This window comes from Mus musculus, chromosome 4 (genome assembly GCF_000001635.26).
Source record: "Mus musculus strain C57BL/6J chromosome 4, GRCm38.p6 C57BL/6J".
Taxonomy (NCBI): domain Eukaryota; kingdom Metazoa; phylum Chordata; class Mammalia; order Rodentia; family Muridae; genus Mus; species Mus musculus.
This window is the reverse complement of record NC_000070.6, coordinates 43,442,071-43,460,229: the sequence shown is the minus strand read 5'-3', so window position 1 is coordinate 43,460,229 and position 18,159 is coordinate 43,442,071. Positions and strand designations below refer to the sequence as shown.

The 18,159-nt window shown below is 52.9% G+C and overlaps 2 protein-coding genes across 21 annotated transcripts; one reads left to right on the top strand and one right to left on the bottom strand.

Moving 5' to 3' along the window:
• Positions 1-5,127: 5,127 nt before the first annotated feature.
• Positions 5,128-12,506, top strand: Cd72 (CD72 antigen). Of its 20 annotated transcripts, none has more exons than XM_030253126.1 (9): positions 5,133-5,784; positions 5,881-5,988; positions 6,518-6,589; positions 7,019-7,147; positions 7,591-7,923; positions 10,009-10,160; positions 10,681-10,778; positions 11,815-11,970; positions 12,194-12,506. In XM_030253126.1, the coding sequence occupies exons 4-8, from the start codon at positions 7,111-7,113 to the stop codon at positions 11,963-11,965; spliced, it is 771 nt and encodes a 256-aa protein (XP_030108986.1). In that variant the 5' UTR covers positions 5,133-5,784; positions 5,881-5,988; positions 6,518-6,589; positions 7,019-7,110; the 3' UTR covers positions 11,966-11,970; positions 12,194-12,506. The 20 variants fall into 20 exon arrangements, with proteins under 20 accessions (XP_006537642.1, XP_006537643.1, XP_030108984.1 ...); XM_030253129.1 differs by having other exon boundaries at positions 5,134-5,784; positions 10,702-10,778; NM_007654.2 differs by having other exon boundaries at positions 5,604-5,784; positions 7,058-7,147; positions 10,702-10,778.
• Tesk1 (testis specific protein kinase 1) lies at positions 12,155-17,953 on the bottom strand. The gene is made up of 10 exons (NM_011571.3): positions 16,592-17,953; positions 16,326-16,447; positions 16,151-16,199; positions 15,511-15,657; positions 15,107-15,189; positions 14,856-14,946; positions 14,624-14,707; positions 14,412-14,501; positions 14,162-14,291; positions 12,155-13,616 (listed from the first exon to the last, which is right to left on the bottom strand). The coding sequence occupies exons 1-10, from the start codon at positions 16,793-16,795 to the stop codon at positions 12,733-12,735; spliced, it is 1,884 nt and encodes a 627-aa protein (NP_035701.3). The 5' UTR covers positions 16,796-17,953; the 3' UTR covers positions 12,155-12,732.
• Between the last annotated feature and the right edge of the window lie 206 nt (positions 17,954-18,159).

The following is an 18,159-nucleotide window of genomic DNA, read 5'->3' as shown; positions in this document are numbered from 1 at the left end:
GGGGAAGTGCAATCTTCATCATCAAGTTATCTTTAACCAGCAAACCGGCAATCCAGTAATGCAACAGCAGGAACCACCAGCAGCAGTGGGGAGTGGGGAGTGGGGGCTGGGGAGTGGGGGGTTGGGTGGTGGGCTGGGGTGGGAGGGGAGAAACAGAGGGAGCAGCAGGGGAGGAGAAGGGAGGAGCAGGGGAGCAGCAGGGGAGCAGCAGGGGAGCAGCAGGGGAGGAGCAGGGGAGCAGCAGGGGGGAGGAGCAGGGGGGGAGAAGCAAGGGGGAGGAGCAGGGGAGCAGCAGGGGGGAGGAGCAGGGGGGAGAAGCAGGAGGGAGGAGCAGGGGGGAGGAGCAGGGGAGCAGCATTGGCAGCAGCTACCCCAGGCCCTCTCACATTTATACTTTCTCCAGAGTCCTTAGAATTCCAAACATAAACTCTCTGTAGCTGGCAAAAAAGAAAAAAAAATCACACCCCTCCTAGAGCAGGAGACAAATCATAGTGTCTGTGGACAATCGGAGGCAGCCTCATATCCCACACCTGGGATCAAATTCACATAATCATATTCACATAACATAACTGGGTTCTTAAAGAAACCAATTTTCTCACTACAGCTTGACATATCAAGTTCCAGAATAGCCAGAGCTACAGATAGATCCGGCCTAAAATAAACCAAACCAAACCAAACCAAAACATTTAAAAAGAAAGATGAAAGTCACCATGTTTACAGTGGATAGCTTGTGATGCGACAAAAGAACATGACTACAGATACAAAGGTCAGCCCTGCACTTGTCTCTGTGAACATATCACAGTGAGGGGCGTGGGAGGAGACAGGTGCTCATGTAGTCCAGGCTGGCATTGAACTTGCTAGGTATCCACAGCTATCCTTGAACTCCTGTCTGTACTTCCCAAGAGCTAGGATTATACAAGTTACTATTTCTTATTTGTAAATAACAGTCTAGAAATCAGCCAGGGGTTTACTAGAAAGAGATATAAACTTTAACAAAGGCCTCTTTAAAAGTCACACCTCAAGACAGGCAGTTGTGGTACACACCTTTAATTCCAGCATTTGGGAGGCAGAGGCAGGCTGATCTCTGAGTTTGTAGCCAGCCTGATCTACAGAGTGAGTTTCAGGACACCCGGGGCTACACACAAAGAAATCCTGTATTGAAAAAATAAAACTCACACTCCAACATTAAGTCAAGAAGATGGCAAGTTCAACCTGGTGTCTGTAGGGCTGGCTAATTTGTAGGAGCTCAAGAAGAACACCATATCCTTGGTTTACTGGTTTCTGGAAGCTGCCGACTCCTCTGCTCGCTGAGCCCCTTCCCTTCAAAGCCAAGGTTGAGCTCTTGCGTCCCACCGCCCTGACCCTTCCTCCTCCTGGAACATCTTTGTTCTCTTCTCTAGAAAAAGACCTTCCTTTGAGGTCCCCTGAAGTTAAAGTGGGATGACCAGGATAGCAAGGGCGCTCATCCAACTAGAGAGCCTTCCCTTGAGCACGGCTGAGTTTTGTCAGGTAACACCACATACTCATAGGCAGCTGGGAGAGGCCTTCTCTAAGGATTTTAGTATTACAGCTCTTTTAGACAATACTCAATGAAACAGCTCTCTTAGACAAACTTCAGTGAAACACCTTGTGTGCATACATGTTACTCGGTGTGAACGAGAACTACATATGAACCTTGGAGAGTGGGAAGGAGGTTTCAAGATGAATGTAAATCATTGGCTGGAGCTTAACTTACTGAGAATGCTTCATTTACATAAAGACGAATCCCAGGGACCCCAGGTATTTGCTGGGCAGGTTCTTATTTGGAAAGAGGGAGTTGAACCTGGAGTTTTGTCAAGGACAACATGCCCTTCCTCAGGTAGAGGGAGTCGGGGTCAGGCAGAGAAGCGGAGATCCTGCTGGAAAGGGGAGGACTCCAGTTTGTGCTGAGTTCGGATGAGCTACCTAGACGTGGTAGGCTATGAGCGAACTTAAACAGCAGGAGCCAACATTTGTCATTTGTCCTCATGCTATCAGATCTTGGGTGATGACATTGTGGTCCTGAAGTGCTCTGATCTCTCAGTTCTTCTTTTAAAGATTTATTTATTTATTTTATGTATATGAGTACACGGTAGCTGTATAGATAAATGGTTGTGAGCCATCATGTGGTTGCTGGGAATTGAACTCAGGACCTCTGCTTCCTCTGGCCCGAACTCAGGAACTCTGGAAGAGCTCTTAACCACTGAGCCATCTCTCCAGCTCATTTTCTCAGTTCTTAAAACCCCCAGTGTTTCTGACATCAGGACAGTGTGGGTAGAACTGAGTCCCAGACCTCCATATGCATGTCCAACTTTGAAAGATAATGTGAATGCCAATACAAAAGTCTTCATGCACACTCAGGGAGGGAAAGACTCGTTTCCTTACCCATTCCTACCTGTAAAATACAAGACCATCTAGAAATCCATCAAGGGATACAGACAGGAGCTCTCATGGGCATCCACAGCCTACAGGATCTGTCACATCTCATCTACCGGGTGCTTGGATGTAGACACTACAAGCTGACCTAAGATTAAAGGGAATAGAAAATGTCAAGAAGAGATAGTTCACCATCACCAGAGGGGCTAAAGAAGAGAGAATCCAGATCACTCCTGATGAAGACTTCTAAGGCAGTGCAGTGAGCCGAGCCTCTCAGCCCAGCTCCATCTAGGGGCCACTTTTCTAAGACTCTCCCAGATGCTGTTTTCCCATGCATACTAGAAGCTCAGCGTGGGCACCTTACATCCGGGCACCTTACATCCAGGTCTTGTTCGCAGCCCTATAATGGGGCTCTGAGAACTGAGACATTGTTTCTAGTCCATGGAATCCCCGCCAGCCTCTTTAAGGGCACTTATGCTCTGCCCGCCCCCACACCCTGCCATGCCCCGACTGTCCCCACCCATCCTCGAAGCCAGCTGCTCTGTGCCCTCCTACTCACTCCCCCACCCCTCACAGGCCCCCAGGGAGTCACAAGTCCACTGCCCAGTCTCAGGGGGAGGCCCTGCCACAGGAAGGTCCTGGGCTGTTGGAAACTTTAATCAAGCTGGGACCGTTAACAGCTGCAGAGAAGCCTTAAGAAACCAATGAACCACCAAAAGGAAATCATTTGTAAAACCTGTTGTCTTGACCTGTGATGACTGTGAAAAGATGTCACATTGTTTGCTGCTAAGACAAAAGACAGCAGCTCTCATCCAGCAGCCTCAGCAGGATCTGTTTTTCCTTCTCCAGGGGCATTTTGACACAGGCACTCACCTCCCACAGATACCCCCCCCCAAAAAAAAAGGCCCCGTGTGCAGGGCCACGTGCAATCTCTCTCTCTCTCTCTCTCTCTCTCTCTCTCTCTTTCTCTCTCTCTCTCTCTCACACACACACACACACACAAGTGTGTGTACAACCCATCTCTCCTCAGACACCTTTCTCTGGTGATGGTGCCACTCTCTCTGAGGCAGACTCCACTATGCCACAGAAAAGGGCTCTCCTAACATCCCCTGGCCCTGCCCAATACCACCAGTCACGTGAGTTGGTAGCCTGCGGTGAGAGAACTGCACCTTTCTTTCTTCCTCCCCATAGTTGTAGGGACAACTGGTGAAGGGGGGAGCGGATGTGGCCCAAAGAGGGGGCGGTTCTCACCTCCATATCTCCTCCAGGTTCAGCTCAGTCCAACCCTCAAGGCATGAGGGCCTTTTGGGATTCTTTTTTTTTTTTTTTTTTTTTTTTAAAGATTTATTTATTATTATATGAAAGTACACTGTAGCTGTCTTCAGACACACCAGAAGAGGGAGTCAGATCTTGTTACGGATGGTTGTGAGCCACCATGTGGTTGCTGGGATTTGAACTCTGGACCTTCAGAAGAGCAGTCGGGTGCTCTTACCCACTGAGCCATCTCACCAGCCCCCTTTTGGGATTCTTATAAGAGGCTACATTGTGATAAAAAGAGAGCCCCTCTGGGCACTCAGCTCAGCAGCTCTCCTCCTGCAGTCTCCCTCCTCCCAGATCAAGGAGGCCCTCCTCTTCACCTCTTCACCTAAAATAACTTAGGCTGTGGTCTCCCCTACAAATACCTCTTCTCACCTGTGTCTCTGTTTCTTTGTGTGTCTCTGTCTCTGTGACTGTCTCTGTCTATCTCCCCCCTCCCCCCACCCCCTTTCTCTTTCTCTCTGTGAGACATGGTCTCACTACATAACCCGGGCCAGCCTAGGACTCCTGGTGTAGATCAGGCTGGCCTCTGACTCACAGGGATTTGCTGTGTCTGCCTCAGGCTCCTGATGGCTGAGATAAAAGGTGTGCACCACCACACTTGGCCCAAGTGTTCATTTTTTTTTGGGGGGGGACAAGCATGATGGGACAATGTTTGGACTGTATGTGTGTCTATGTATGCTAGGAAGTGAGGTCAGACCATCATATGTCCCCCTGGACCTCTGAGCTATACCTCGGCCCTCAGGACCTTCTAAGGGAAGAACAAGGGGAAATTTCTTTGCCTCACCATGGCCACCCTCGTCTCGTTTTTGTTGTTGTTTTGTTTTGTTTTTTAGGTTTTATTTTATGTGTACATGTGTTTTGCCTGTATGTATGTCTGTGCACCATGTCCATGCCTGGTGGGTGGGATCCCCTGATAGTGGGGTTTCAGATGGCTGAGAATGGCCCTGTGGGTGCTGGGAATTCAGCCGGGGCTCTGAACGTCAGAGCCAGCTCTCCAGCCTACCATATCCTGTACTGAATCTCACACTCACCGTTTCCTCTCTTCCCTCTCTGGAAGGGTGTATGAGAACTACTATTGCTCCAGGCTAGACCTTTAGCTCAGCCCAGAGCTGCTCCAAGTGGACGCTGATTCCTGATAGGCTCTGATGTGGGAACACAGAGGACACCACAGGATATCAAGGGAAAGAAGGGCATGGGGAGGGGACAGCTACTCTCGGGCATGGTCAGGTAGATAGCAGGGAAAAGCTATGAAGTGGAGAGTCTGGGATGCTCACAGAGGAAACCCAGCTTGTTCCTGCCTCCCTTGCATCCTCCCAAAAGCTGTCAGATTCCCAGGGATGGCTTCAGGCTGACAGCTCAGCAAGCGGGAGGGGAGGAGTCAGGTTTACCTCAGGAGCACTCCATGCAGAATGGGGCTCATGAACCTTCTCTCCTGGTAACCCACAGGAATGAGGAGCTAAGGCTCCATGGTAGGAACCCCAAATCTGATGGTTGAGGACGGAGCTGCAACCTGGAGTAGTGATTGGGGTGATGTCCTGGGTCAGTTAAGAGCCAGAGTCCCAACTATGCATTGATGGGTCTCAGTGAATGGCAGTCAGGAGGAAGTGGCCAACCAGGGAACACACAGGGACTGGTATGAGGATCTTAAGCACCGAGGAGGCTTAAGTGGGTCTAGGATGCCGGAGGAGGGGGCTCTGGCTGGACAGGAGGAGGGGGCTCTGGCTGGACACAGGTCCAGGCTAGCTTCAGCGCCTGTATTTTGGACCCCAGCGTCCCTCTCTGGCCTTTGGCTCCAACCCAAGGACCTCTCTGCTTCATTGAGTCCATCTGCCAAAGACCTACTTCCTCTTTTATGACTTGGCGTCACAGCGCAAAGGGCTGAGCCTTACAGTCGCACAGAGAACTCAATGCTGAAGAGAGGAGAGAGGCCAGGGAGGTGTGGGCCAGTGGATTAGCTGGAAGACTGTGAAGCAGAGGCGCCCAGGGCTATGGCTGACGCTATCACGTATGCAGACCTGCGCTTTGTGAAAGTGCCCCTGAAGAACAGCGCATCTAACCATCTAGGACAGGGTAAGTCCTGCTTGCTCCCCCCACCCCCCATTATATTCCACCCCCACTCCACAGAACTCATTCCAGACTCCGACTTTGGAGCTTTTTCCTTTCCAGACTGTGAGGCCTATGAAGATGGGGAACTCACCTACGAGAATGTGCAAGTGTCTCCAGTCCCAGGAGGGCCACCAGGCTTGGCTTCCCCTGCACTAGCGGACAAAGCAGGTAGGGCAGGGAGGACCAGGGACGCCTACAGAGAGTGTCTTCATCCAGGGAGAACAGAGCAGTCTTGGAGAAAGAAGCAGGGCTATTTCTGAGAACGAGATGTCAGAGAGCCAAGGGGAGGAGGAGTGGGAGGTGCTCACGGATAGCTGGGTTTTCAGGATCCGGGCAGCCCGGTGTGAGAGCGGTTTCAGTGGAAAACAGGAGTGGGGAGGACGTGGAAGAAGTACGAAGGGTCACCGACAAAGGACCCTAAGAAAATGATAAGGAAGAGAGAGCCCAAGAAGGGCTTTCTATGGAGGACTTCCTGGCGTGGCTCTTCTGGGGACAAGCAAGAAGAGAGCTGAGTTCATCCCAAAAGTTCCGAAGGCGACAGGGACGTGTGCCCCAGGGGCAGCAGATGAAGTTCAGAGAGTGATGCTGCTGTTCCACAGCACTTAGCTCAGGACAGACTAGGGTCTCAGCGTGGGGCTGGAGAGAAGGGAGGTTACAGGGACTTTCCATCCTCACTTCGGGCGCCCCCCTTCCACAGGGGTCGGGTCAGAGCAACCAACTGCGACCTGGAGCTCTGTGAACTCGTCTGCTCTCAGGCAGATTCCCCGCTGTGCGTAGTCTTACCCCTCCTTCTCGCCCCCATCTTCCCCTTCCCCCGCAGCCCCAGCGTGCCATTCACCAGCTGCCTGCCCGGAGGGCGCAGGGCATGGGGATATCAGATGCTAAATACTCATGTGCATTCTGGAGAGGTGGGGCTGGGTTCTGCCCCGTACCAGACGAGCCTTTGGGACTTCCACGTTAGCCCAGCCACTCCACTACCTACCCCATCCCGGTAGCGATTGTTCCCACTTGGAGTCCCAGATCACAATTCCCCTGTTCGGATGGTCTAGTCACGTGCCTCCAGGTTCCTTCCCTGTATGAAATTTAGTTTCTTCAGCCAGGTAAAGCCCCCTCAATCCTTTTGGCCAGTGTCAGTCCCCAGCACTTACTACCTACAACAAAATCTGCTTAGGAATGCTTTCATTTTCTCTCACTGTAGCTTCCAGGAGCTGACTGCCTATCATCCCTGTCCCCTAAGGTCCTACAGTCTGCTTGCAATACTTCTTGCTTGGCCTTCTCGTGTCCTGTCTGATGTTAGGGGTGGCTGTCATCTGCCTGGGAGTTCGCTGTGAGTATGGGGGCCACTCATTCTAAACACCTTCCCTTCTCTCCCACCAAGTGGCCTTTCCTTAGCACAGCTCAAAGACACTGTTCTGACATCCTTGGCTTTTGGGTCTGGTTTCCAGCTGGGACAACCCTGGAGTGCTCCTGCCTTCTTATCCTTACCCAGTTCAGGGTTCCTTAAACTCCAGGCAGCCAGATCTTAAGTTCAGGACATGATACAGGAAGTTTCAAGAAGTAGAAAAGGTTGATGTTGAAGTCTTAGAGCACCGGGGTACAGCTGGAGGAAGTGCACTCAAGTCTCCCTGCAGCGCCTGTCACCCCCAACAAGGGTCTCCATATGTAGCCCAGGCTGGCCTCGAATTTGCTGTCCTCCTATCTCAGCCTTCCCTGGATTGGGATACAGGTGTGTGGTGCTACTCCCAACCAGTCTCTCCTCCGGCCAAACAGATCTGCAGGTGTCTCGGCAGTTCCAGGAGGGGACCAGGATTTGGGAAGCCACCAATAGCAGCCTGCAGCAGCAGCTCAGGGAGAAGATAAGTCAGCTGGGGCAGAAGGAGGTGGAGCTTCAGAAGGCTCGGAAAGAGCTGATCTCGAGCCAGGACACATTACAGGAGAAGCAGAGGACTCACGAGGACGCTGAGCAGCAACTACAAGCCTGCCAGGCTGAGAGAGCGAAGACCAAGGAGAACCTGAAAACTGAGGAGGAGCGGAGGAGGGACCTGGACCAGAGGTTGACAAGCACGCGGGAGACACTGAGGCGCTTCTTCTCTGATTCATCAGGTATCTGCTCTGGGATCAGGGAGATGGGGCTGGTGGCCGATGGGAGATGGACTAGGAGTCTCTAAGTGGCTGGGTTTGTCTAGCTCTCAGAAGTCAGTGAGTTGTTTCTGGGCTATGTGAACTCGGCTAGTGATGATGACCAAGCTGCACACTGGACTTATGGGGGTGCACCCAGCTCTATGGCAGATCATGAATGGGAAGAGAAGAGGAAGCTGTCTCCAGCGACTCACTTCACATTGTCCAAATCTTTCTGATTCAGGGGGCATCCAGATGATCAGTTTTCAGGGACTTGCTATCTTCCGATAGCAAGATTACAGGCATCTGTCCTTAGCTCTCATTTTCTTAAGCTCCTGTTTTCTCTGAGTCATATGTGTAAATGTGTGCCTCTCTTCTCCCCCAAGCCTCTGTGCATGCAAGTGTGTTTTGCACTCATGTGTTTGTGCGTGCACAGGTCAATGAAGAGACTCTTCACTGAGGTAGGGAATCTCAATCAGACTCAGAGCTCATCAATATGGCTATAGCCAGCTTTTGGTGAGGATTCTCTGACCCTGCCTTCCACTCACTTGGCATTTACTTGGTGTCTTAGTTACTTTTCTATTGCTGTGATAAAACACCACAACCAAGACAATTTATAAATGTTTAATTGGTTTGTGGTTTCAGAGGGTTAGAGTCCATGATGGTGAAGCCAGGAACAGCTGAGAGCTCACATCTTGATCCACAAGCAGGAGACAGAGAGGGCACACTGTGAGAAGCAGGGGTTTTTGAAACCTCAAGCCTAGCCTGGTCCCACATTCTTCCACAAGGCCACACCTCCTAGTCCTTCCCAAACAGTTGTATCAACTGGGGAGCAAGCATTCAAATAGCTGAGCCTCTGAGGACCTTCTCACTCAAGCCTCCACTCAGGTTTGGTTCTCATGCTTCTGTGGCAAGAGCTCTAACCACTGATCCAACCCTAGTTATGGGAAATCCTTCACAACCATAAATCTGATCATGCTGTCCCTGCCTAGGCCATGCCATTCTTATTAGTTATCTAAGCAATAACGGAGCATAATACACTCAGCCTGTGCCCAGACACAGATTTGGAGAGAGAGCACAACTCCTGATGTGAAAGTCAACATTAGTGTTCTCTTCCTCTTACTAGAACAATAAAATCTTGAGACAGACATGGTGGCACATAACTTCAGCATCTAAGAAGCTAAGGCAGGAGGATGAAGAAATTGAGTCCGGCCTAGGCCACACCCCCTCTCATTAACATGTTTTTCAAGGCCCTGCCTACCTTTGAGCATGTTTCTTATTCTCTCATTCTTCAAATCAGTCACACCAAATTAAAAAAATTTTTTTCCCTTTAAGTTGCCACAGTGCAGAAAAATGGGAGATGCTGGATGGAGATGTAAGAAAATGTAGATGGCGGGGGGGGGGAAGAAGAGAGAGAGAGACAGGGAGAGAAGAGAGACAGGGAGAAACAGACAGAGACAGAGAGAGAGACAGAGAGAGAGAGAGAGAGAGAGTGTGTCAGGCAGTGGATTGGGAATGATTTCTGAGTGTTGGAATTAGGTCTGATAATAGGTGATTGTGATCAAGAGTGGAGTGGGGTGTGTGATGTTGAAGAAGGATTTCATTTCTTAAAGATAAGCCAGAAAAGAACAGAGATAGGCATTTTAAAGTAGAACCAAGTCTGTCTGCTTACAGAGTTGTAGAGAGAGATGTGGCCATGGGCTGGAGGTGTGTGGCAAAGCTCTGAATGTTCCGTGGAGATGTGTTAGGGTTTAAATGGAATGAATGAGTAAATGAATGAATGAATGAATGAATGAATGAACTGATCAATATGGGAGCTAGGCAAGGTTGCCTAGTGTTAGGGCAGATTTTAATCTTTCAGAAATCAAGGACAGTAAAACTAATTCCACTAGAAAAATCTTCCCATATTATGAAGACATAAAATGTTTCCAGAAGAGGTAAAGATCAAGGGCTAAAGCTGATGGAGACATGATGGAGAGTAGACCTTAGGGACTATCATTAACAACCAGCTGGCCAGTTGGTCACTTTATTATCCCAAGGGTTGTGGCTGTCATTCTTTCTGCTTTGTAGACACCTGCTGTCCATGCGGATGGATTCCATATCAGGAAAGGTGCTTTTACATCTCACATACCCTCGGAAGTCTGGAGGAGAGCCAAAAATACTGCACATCTCTGTCCTCCAAACTGGCAGCATTCGATGAACCTTCTAAGTATTACTATGAAGTGAGCATGGCCTTATCTGTATTTTGAGATGGAGGTATTTAAAGGGGTGTGTGTCATCGAGTCGGGACTGGCGGTGCACATCTGCACACATGCCATGGTTTGCACTGCTTCCCCAGAACAGATACGGAAGTCACACTATTAGCCAGTAAGTGTGGCAGTAGCTTTGGCATCTTCTCAGTCCTGTGTTATCCCTGGCTCCCATTGCTTAGCATCGGTGAGAGCTGAAGTGTCTGAGCCATCTCCACTTCAGTCTGTGTCTTGGCTTGCTGGCTTAAGTCTTGACTGCTTAAGTCTTCATTGGCTCCTCTCGGGCAGAGTGCCAACCCCCTGACACTCTGGAAGTTCACTTCAAATTTTTACCCTGCTTGGAGGTGAGATGGAGAGTGAGCCTGTATCTGCAGCACTGGAAGGATTTGGGAGCAATTAATTCATGTAGTAAATGGGCATAGCCTCGAGCTAAGTGAAATTCACAGGCCCCTAGGGTGCCCCCATTTTACTCCATATTCTCATTGTTCTTCAGTACCTCTCTGACGCCCCCCAGGTTTCTCTGCCCAGCGGCTTAGAGGAGTTGCTAGATCGTTCGAAGTCATATTGGATACAGATGAGCAAGAAGTGGAGGTATTGTCAACTCAGTCTCTCATAAATGCATATTACTTCCATAAGCCCTGCTCCCAAAACTCCTCCACCAATCAGTATTGTGGTTTCTTGTTTCTTCTACTTGATTAACAACTGTTTAAGATATTAAAAGCAAAATGTGTTGGGAGAGGGGTGCCATGTGGCAGAGGACAGCTTGTGGGAGTCAGTTCTCTACCGTGTGGGTCTCAGGGACTGCACCCAGGCTGTAGTCCTACCTGCTAGCCGTTGCCATCTCACTGACCTGCATTCTTATCCCATATTACATCCACAGTGCCTAGAGGTCTTTAGTGCTTACTTAAAAAAATTACAGTGGTGGCACACGCCTTTAATCCCAGCACTTGGGAGGCAGAGGCAGGCAGTTTTCTGAGCTCGAGGCCAGCCTGGTCTACAGAGTGAGTTCCAGGACAGCCAGGGCTACACAGAGAAACCCTGTCTTGAACCCTCCCCCCCCAAAAAAAAATTATGATGGCATATTCCTGTAATCCTAGCACTCTGGAGCTGAGGAAGGATTGTGAGTTAAGGCCAGTGTGGGCTACACAGAAAGACCCCTTCCCACATCTCTAAAAATAAAAACAAATTAGGCGGAGAGAAGAGATTTCAGCAAGGCTTCTCAGCCAGAGGAGTGCTGGCATTGACCTCACTAAGCCTTGACAGGCTGCCCAAACTTGCTCAGTCTACGCCAACTGGGGCACTAGAACTCTCTCAGGAAAGCAGAGCTGCTGCAGTTTTGCTCCAGGAACCCCAAGACAGGGTGACTGCCTCATGTTCCATGGAGTATGAGGTCTATGTATGACTCCTGAGTGCTGACTCCTGGGATTAAATGTGTGCACCATCGCACCCAGCTCCTTAAGTGCAGTTTTCCTCTGTGGTCTTAAGGCCTCTGGGAGCTTTAGTTCAGAAACCTGTTCCTGAACCATGTGGGCCTAGCAGGAGCTAGAATTTAGACTAGGTTTTGCAAAGAGCAAGGGAAGGGAGGGGCTTGCAGGGGTCTAAAGTGTATCCCAACTCTGTTCACCAGGCAGGACTCTGACTCTCAAAGCCGACATTGTGTCAGGATAAAAACATATTACCAGAAGTGGGAAAGAACAATTTCCAAGTGTGCAGAGCTTCACCCCTGCATTTGTGAGTCGGAGGCTTTCAGGTTTCCTGATGGGATCAATCTGAACTGAAACGGGTAAGCAAGAGGAGATTAGGCATGGGTGTGTGGACAGAGGACAAGAGGGAAAATTTGTCCCCTCATCTGTCACATCCATCACCTTCAGCGTCTCAGTCTGCTTACATAGGGCAGGGCAGGGCATGGGGACAGATGTGGCCTGGAACAGAAGAGGAGCTGGGGAACATAGGATGAGGAGAGCTAATGACAGTCAACTGAAGCTCACTGATGCTTTATTTTCCAGACACTTGAACAAGACCTTGTGACCTACATCCTTAACCTACGGCCTGCCAATTTTTAAGACTGCTATTCCTCCAGCACTCCCTCACTCTCGGGCATGCCCAGCTAAGGGATGACCTGCTGCTTGCTTGAAAGCTGCTCCAGAAACTGGACTTCTCTTGGGAAGAGTAAAGAAGCCTCCAGAAAAGACTTGACCTTCCTTAAGAACTTCCCAAACTAGAGATGGGTCAGGGGAGGGCGCTCCGCTGAGTGGATGGATGGCCCGGAGCCAGCCAGGCAGTTTTATTGAAATATTTTTAAATACTTTGCACGTGTTAGTCCTGTGTGTCAGCAATGCTGTGTCTAGTTCGGTGATCCCAATGGGACAGTGAACCCAGGGGTCGGCTAGGAGGTGCTCTGTCCATTGAGACCATGCTGAGGCTCCCCTATACGGGGAGAAGAGCTAGTCAGCCCATCTGGGGCTGGCATTGTCCAGCAAGTGCACTGTCCTTACAGGGTATCCCGAAGGCCAAGGTTGGAAGCCTGAGCTCACAGGCCTCACTGCTAAGAGCGTGCCCCAGGCAGCTGCAGGCTGGGTGTGGGTGGCTTGGCATGATGCCCTCGGTGGCAGAGAAGACTGCCCGCCTCACAGTTCAAGTTGCGGTAGCGGGCAACAGCTGGGGTAGGGCGGGGGCACATGGATAGAAAGCCAAAGCTGAACGGGCCAAGGCAGCAGCCAGGGCAGGGCAGCCCCTCCTCCGGCTCCCGGGGAGCTGATGGGGGCGGTGAGGGCTCTGTCCGCTCCAGGGCTGCTGCCCGGGGAAGGCTATGCTGTGCCCGGTTCCAGGGCTCCCTAGCCCACCCTTGTGGGGAATTCACCACCACAGCAGGGGGATTATTGTTGAGGGGAGGTCCTGATCTAGGAGACCAGGGCTGCGAGGCTGAGGAACAAGTACTGATGAAGTTGTCAGTGGCCACAGCCAGAGGCAGCTGGGGAGCCAGGCCTGGGGGCTCTGGCTCAGGGCTGCTGCCCTCGCAGTCCATCCTCTCCTCAGTCGGGCCCATGGGGGAAGGGCCAGGACCTGGCAGTGCAGTCTCCATCCGTCGGGGAAGCTCAGGGGATGAAGGTAGTGAGCGACAGCGGCGGACAGGGGTCTCAGGCTGGACCAGGATGTCTGGAGTGGTCACTAAGGGCAGCTGGGTAGAGGTAAGTGGTGATGGTGGAACCAGGGGCAGTGGAGTGGCCGGCTTGCAGGGTGTGTCCAGCAGCTTGATCTTGCCACCCCTGAGGTCTTCCCGCAGTGAGAAGGGGTTGACTCGTGTTAGATTGTCCCCCCAGCTGGGGGGTGATTCTGGCGAAGGTGGCAGGAAGAGGTCTGACCGGCTTCGGGAGAGCCGGGGGTCTGGCCTGGGAAGTGTGGCAGAGGGACCTCCTCTTGGAACAGACCCTGTAGAAAGAGAGGTCTCATCACTGTTCCCAGCATCTGCTCCAAGCTGAGGCCCTGAATCTCCAGGCAGGTGGTGGGACAAGAGCTTAAGAAAGGAAGTCCTACAGGGGCTCTGGAAGGGACAGTTGTTATTTCCAGCTACCTTGTTTACTAAAAAAAAAAAAAAAGTATTCATGTGTCTGTATGAACACGTGTGTGAACTATGAACCACAGGACACTAAAGTTATCATGGAGGTCGGAGGTCAGAGGACATCTTTCAGGAGTCAGTTTTCTGCTTCCATGATGTAGAGCCTAGAAGTCCTTATACAAATGCCTGAACCCGTCGATCCATCTCACCAGCCCCTCCTTTCCGCTTTTCTACCTACTTTTTCTTTCCTCCTTCTGCTGCCTTGGGCTCTAGCAATGAAAACCATCTTCTGTGAGATGCCTCTCCATCCCACCTGACTTCCCACCTTTTTACCTCAGAGATCCAATTAGCCTCCTCCAGAGAACTGACTCTCAGGAGAGGCAGGACTTCTGCTGAGGTCAAGGTCATGCTCACTCACCCTGATTGTATGTCAAGGGAGCCTTGGTGAGGGGTGGCTTGGCGAGGGGCGTGGCCTCAGGCTGCTGCTCCAGGATCTGTTCCAGGTGCTGGGTGATTTCAGTAAAAGGGGCCCGGGTGCTGGGTTCCATCTGATGGATAAAGACAGGGCAGCTTCGCTCAGGGCTCATGAAGACAGTGAGTTTCCACCATTCTCTCCCCGGTTTTAGAAGACAACTCAGGGATGTGGTCAGGGAAGGGGTGACACTTACGCTGCAGCAGTGGATGGCCAGAAGCAGGAAAGGTAGCGGACAGTCATTTCCCACCAAAGTTCGGAAAGCAGGCACATCCAGGCCAAAGTCCTGTGGGGACAGAGGAGGGGCTGCCAGTTAGCCTTCAGTGGGCTCTCCATGTGCCCCACTGTGAGGCTCAAGCTCCACAAAGCCCTTCTTGGTTGAGGCACCCAGAGCAGAGGTTACCTCACCTCAGTGCGGGGTAGGTAGTCAGGGTCTGCAGGCACTCGGGCGATGAGCTCACAGAGGACGATCCCGAAGGCGAAGACATCGGCCTGGAGGTAGGTGGACCATGCCAAGGGGGAGGAGTCAGTGTTTATCTTATGTTGGAAGGGTGGCAGTGAGGGGTAAGGGAGAAGGCTGGGGGTTCCCAAATCTATATAGGAGGGTTGTTGAATGGGGCTCTATCTCAAGGTCTCTTACCTTCTCATCATACAGCTCTCCCCGCAACACCTCTGGAGCCATCCAGTACGGGGAGCCCACCACAGCCAAGGGCTCCTTCCTTGTCCCTTCCCTGCAGAGGCAGGGTGGTCACATCTCCAGTTCAGACATCTCCCCCAAACTAAAGGGGATGGGGCAAGCCTCCTCTCCATCCACAGAGAATACCCCTGGGGGGTTCACTCATGTATAGGGCACCCCTGGGAGGCTTGGGGTAAGAAGGGTGTTCACCTTACCTATACACAGGAATCTTCTCAGCCAGTCCGAAGTCACCCACAACAGCTGTGAAGCCTCGGTCTTCCCTTCGGACCAGACAGTTCTGACACACACACACAAGCATCCTCACATACTCGTCCCCTGCTCTGGTCTTCCAGTATATACCCCAAAGCCCTGTGTCACTACAGCACTAAGCACTACTCCAACCTTCCCTCCCAGTTCTCCAATGCACCTCATTATCACCACCTCACTCAGTACTCAATTCCCCAGCCCTCTTGCTGTCCCCATTCTTTAATAGTTTCCAACACCTTGGCACCCCGACATCCTAACGTATCTACTACCTACATGTCAATATCCACAGGCCAATTACAACTTAACAGTCACAAACCCTCTTTAATCGTTCCACCCGTCTTGGCCAGCCTACCTTGGATGTGAGGTCTCGGTGAAACACACCTTTGGCGTGTAGGTACCGTAGGCCTTGTGCAATGTCCAGGGCTAGGTGGAGCCTGACTGGCCAGGAGAGGGGTTCTGGGGAGCTGAGCAGCTGTTCCAGGGTGCCCCCATTCATATACTGGGACATGGGGAAAGACAAGGTGTGTGAATGTCGGTGCTCTGTGCCTGCCACTCCTAAGACAGTTGACACTCAGGAGGCTCACAAAGGTCAAAAGGGTTGGTGGGTCTGTGCTCTAAGGTTCCCATTTATATACTAGGCTACCCTGTCTCTCACAGTAGGACTATGTACAGCTATGTTATCCAATACATTTAAATATAATCAGACATTCTTTTGTTACACCAGCTCTTGTTTTAGTCTATTCCACGTGTAGCTAGTGGCTCCTGTATTGGACCCAGATACAAAATATCTCCATCACTAACTCCAGCTGAGTATTCTAATAAGTGGTTTGCACACAGGGAAGTTCAGGAAGCCTTTAGTTGGAGGAGGTCCTGAGGTCCTGGGCAGGCAGGTGGCTTCTTTTTAATTTCCCAGCAGACCCACCAAGATCACTGACACTCTCACTTGGGGGTGTGGTGCCTTCCCTCTTTCCTGGCCTATGCTTAATGCTTACCTCTGTAAGCGCGTGCAGCTGCCCTTGGTGCACACAGACCCCCATGAACCTGAAAGGTGATGGGGAGGATAAAGGATACGCTGTAAGAGCCCGGGCTCCACTGCATCTCCCTCCTTTCCCAAGGGACTTTTCCTCCTGCCCAGCAAGCTGTCCAGCAAGAGGCTAGGCCGTTCACCTGAGGATGTTAGGGTGCCGGAGCCGGTTCATCAGCTGCACCTCCCTTAGCGTGTTGCTCCGGTTACTGGGGAGCTTGTTCATCTTCAGCACCATGACTTGTCCCGACTGTCGGTGCCGAACCTGGGGGAGGCAAGGCTCCGTGTGTGCCCGACAGGTTGGGTGGCTGCTAGCTCAAGGATCTCTAACCCAGGCTGCGGGGCCTCTAAGTTCTAGCCTCCCGTCCAAGGCTCGGTCCCGCCCCTCTGTCCTCTCTGCGGGTCCTACCTTGTAGACCTCAGAGAAGAAACCGGCCCCGATCTTCTCTGCGCAGTCGAAATCGTCCACACGCGCAAGGCTGGACACGGCGCTGCGGAGGGCCCGGTAGGAGGAGGGCCGGCCCCGGCCCGGGCCTCCGCCTGCGCCCCCCGGCCCCTCCCCCGGAGCCTCTCCGGGCCCGGGGCCCCGCAGCGGCGGCCGTTCCCCGGCCATGGCCGGGCCCCCAGCCCCGGCCTGCTTCACATGGCCGGATCCCCGGGACCCGGGCAGGCCGCGCTCGCCATGGGCGCCGGCCCAACCCGATCCCGGGGGCCGGGACTCCCGCCCGGTGGACTCCTGGAGGACCTGCCGAAGGTCCTGGGCCCGCCCCCGCCGCGCCGGCGAGTTGGGCCCGGTGGAACGCCGCGGCTCTCCGCTCTGCGCGGGGCCTGGGCCTGGGCCTGGGCCGGGCGGCGGCGGCGCTCCCGGGCGCCGGCGGCGGGCTCCCCGCGGGCGGCTGCTGCTCCGCTTCGCCGCCGGGCTCAGGCTGTGCGGCCTGCCCGGGGCGGGGCCCGGCCCGGTCTGCGGTTAACTCCTTGGAGCCCGGGCTGCGGCCCGGCCACGCCCCCTCAGGTGCGTCCCCCGCGCGTAGGCCGGGGCGTGAATCACAGGACGACTTGAGGGTTGACTGCTGGCGCTAATTCTCCTGCGCCCTGGGCTCCACGGATCGACCACGCTGCCTGCCCGGTCTGCGTCCGACTCCGACTGTCCATTTCAGGGGGGTTTCTGACCCCGACACTCTAAATCTCGGGGCTCGCTAACACCTGTCTTCTCCGATCGCAGTATCCAGGGCTGTAGGGAGCCTCTGGCCTTCGCATCCCTGACCTGCTCGACTCCTTCTCACTCCATCTCCATCCCCCTAAGTAAAGTTGAGATTCCGACGCTCGATCCGGTGACCACCCTCTTACTTCTTTGTCCTAATAACCCTCTCTTCGGAGACGCCTGCACCTGCAAGGAGGCCCCGCCCTCGGCAGGATCCCGCCCCCTCAAAGGCCGCTGCCCCTCGGAGCCCGCTCTCCTTCGGGGGACCTTTCCTACGGATGACACTGCTACATCCGTGTGTTCCCCGAGCCCCTCAGTGCTGCACCCCCTCCTCTTTGTGTTCCTCTCACTAAAAGAGACCTGGCAGAGTGACTCGGCTAGTCATTGTGACCCCTCCTCTCAAGGTGACTCCTCCCCTCGCTAGCGCCCAGCGGTGTGACCCCTTTCGGCAGGTTGCGCCCCACGTCGGTAGACGCCAGTGTGCCCCCTCAGTCCAGAGGAGGAGGTGCAGAGGCCTCTACAGCGGTTGGGATCCTCGGAGTGCGCACGCCCGGTCTCGGGACGTGGCTTTCGCTGTTGCCGATGTTTCCGGCTCTGCCACGGACTCCTCCCCTCAAGGTCATCGGGAAGGTAGCCAATCGTCGCTAGGGTTGCGTGACGTCACTGGATCCCGGCAGAGGTCTCCTGGCATCCGTGAGCGTCCTGCCACCTCGCGGCGGAATGGAGTGAGGGCAGGCTGAATGTGCAAGGCCGTCTTGAGAGTGCACCGTATAAGG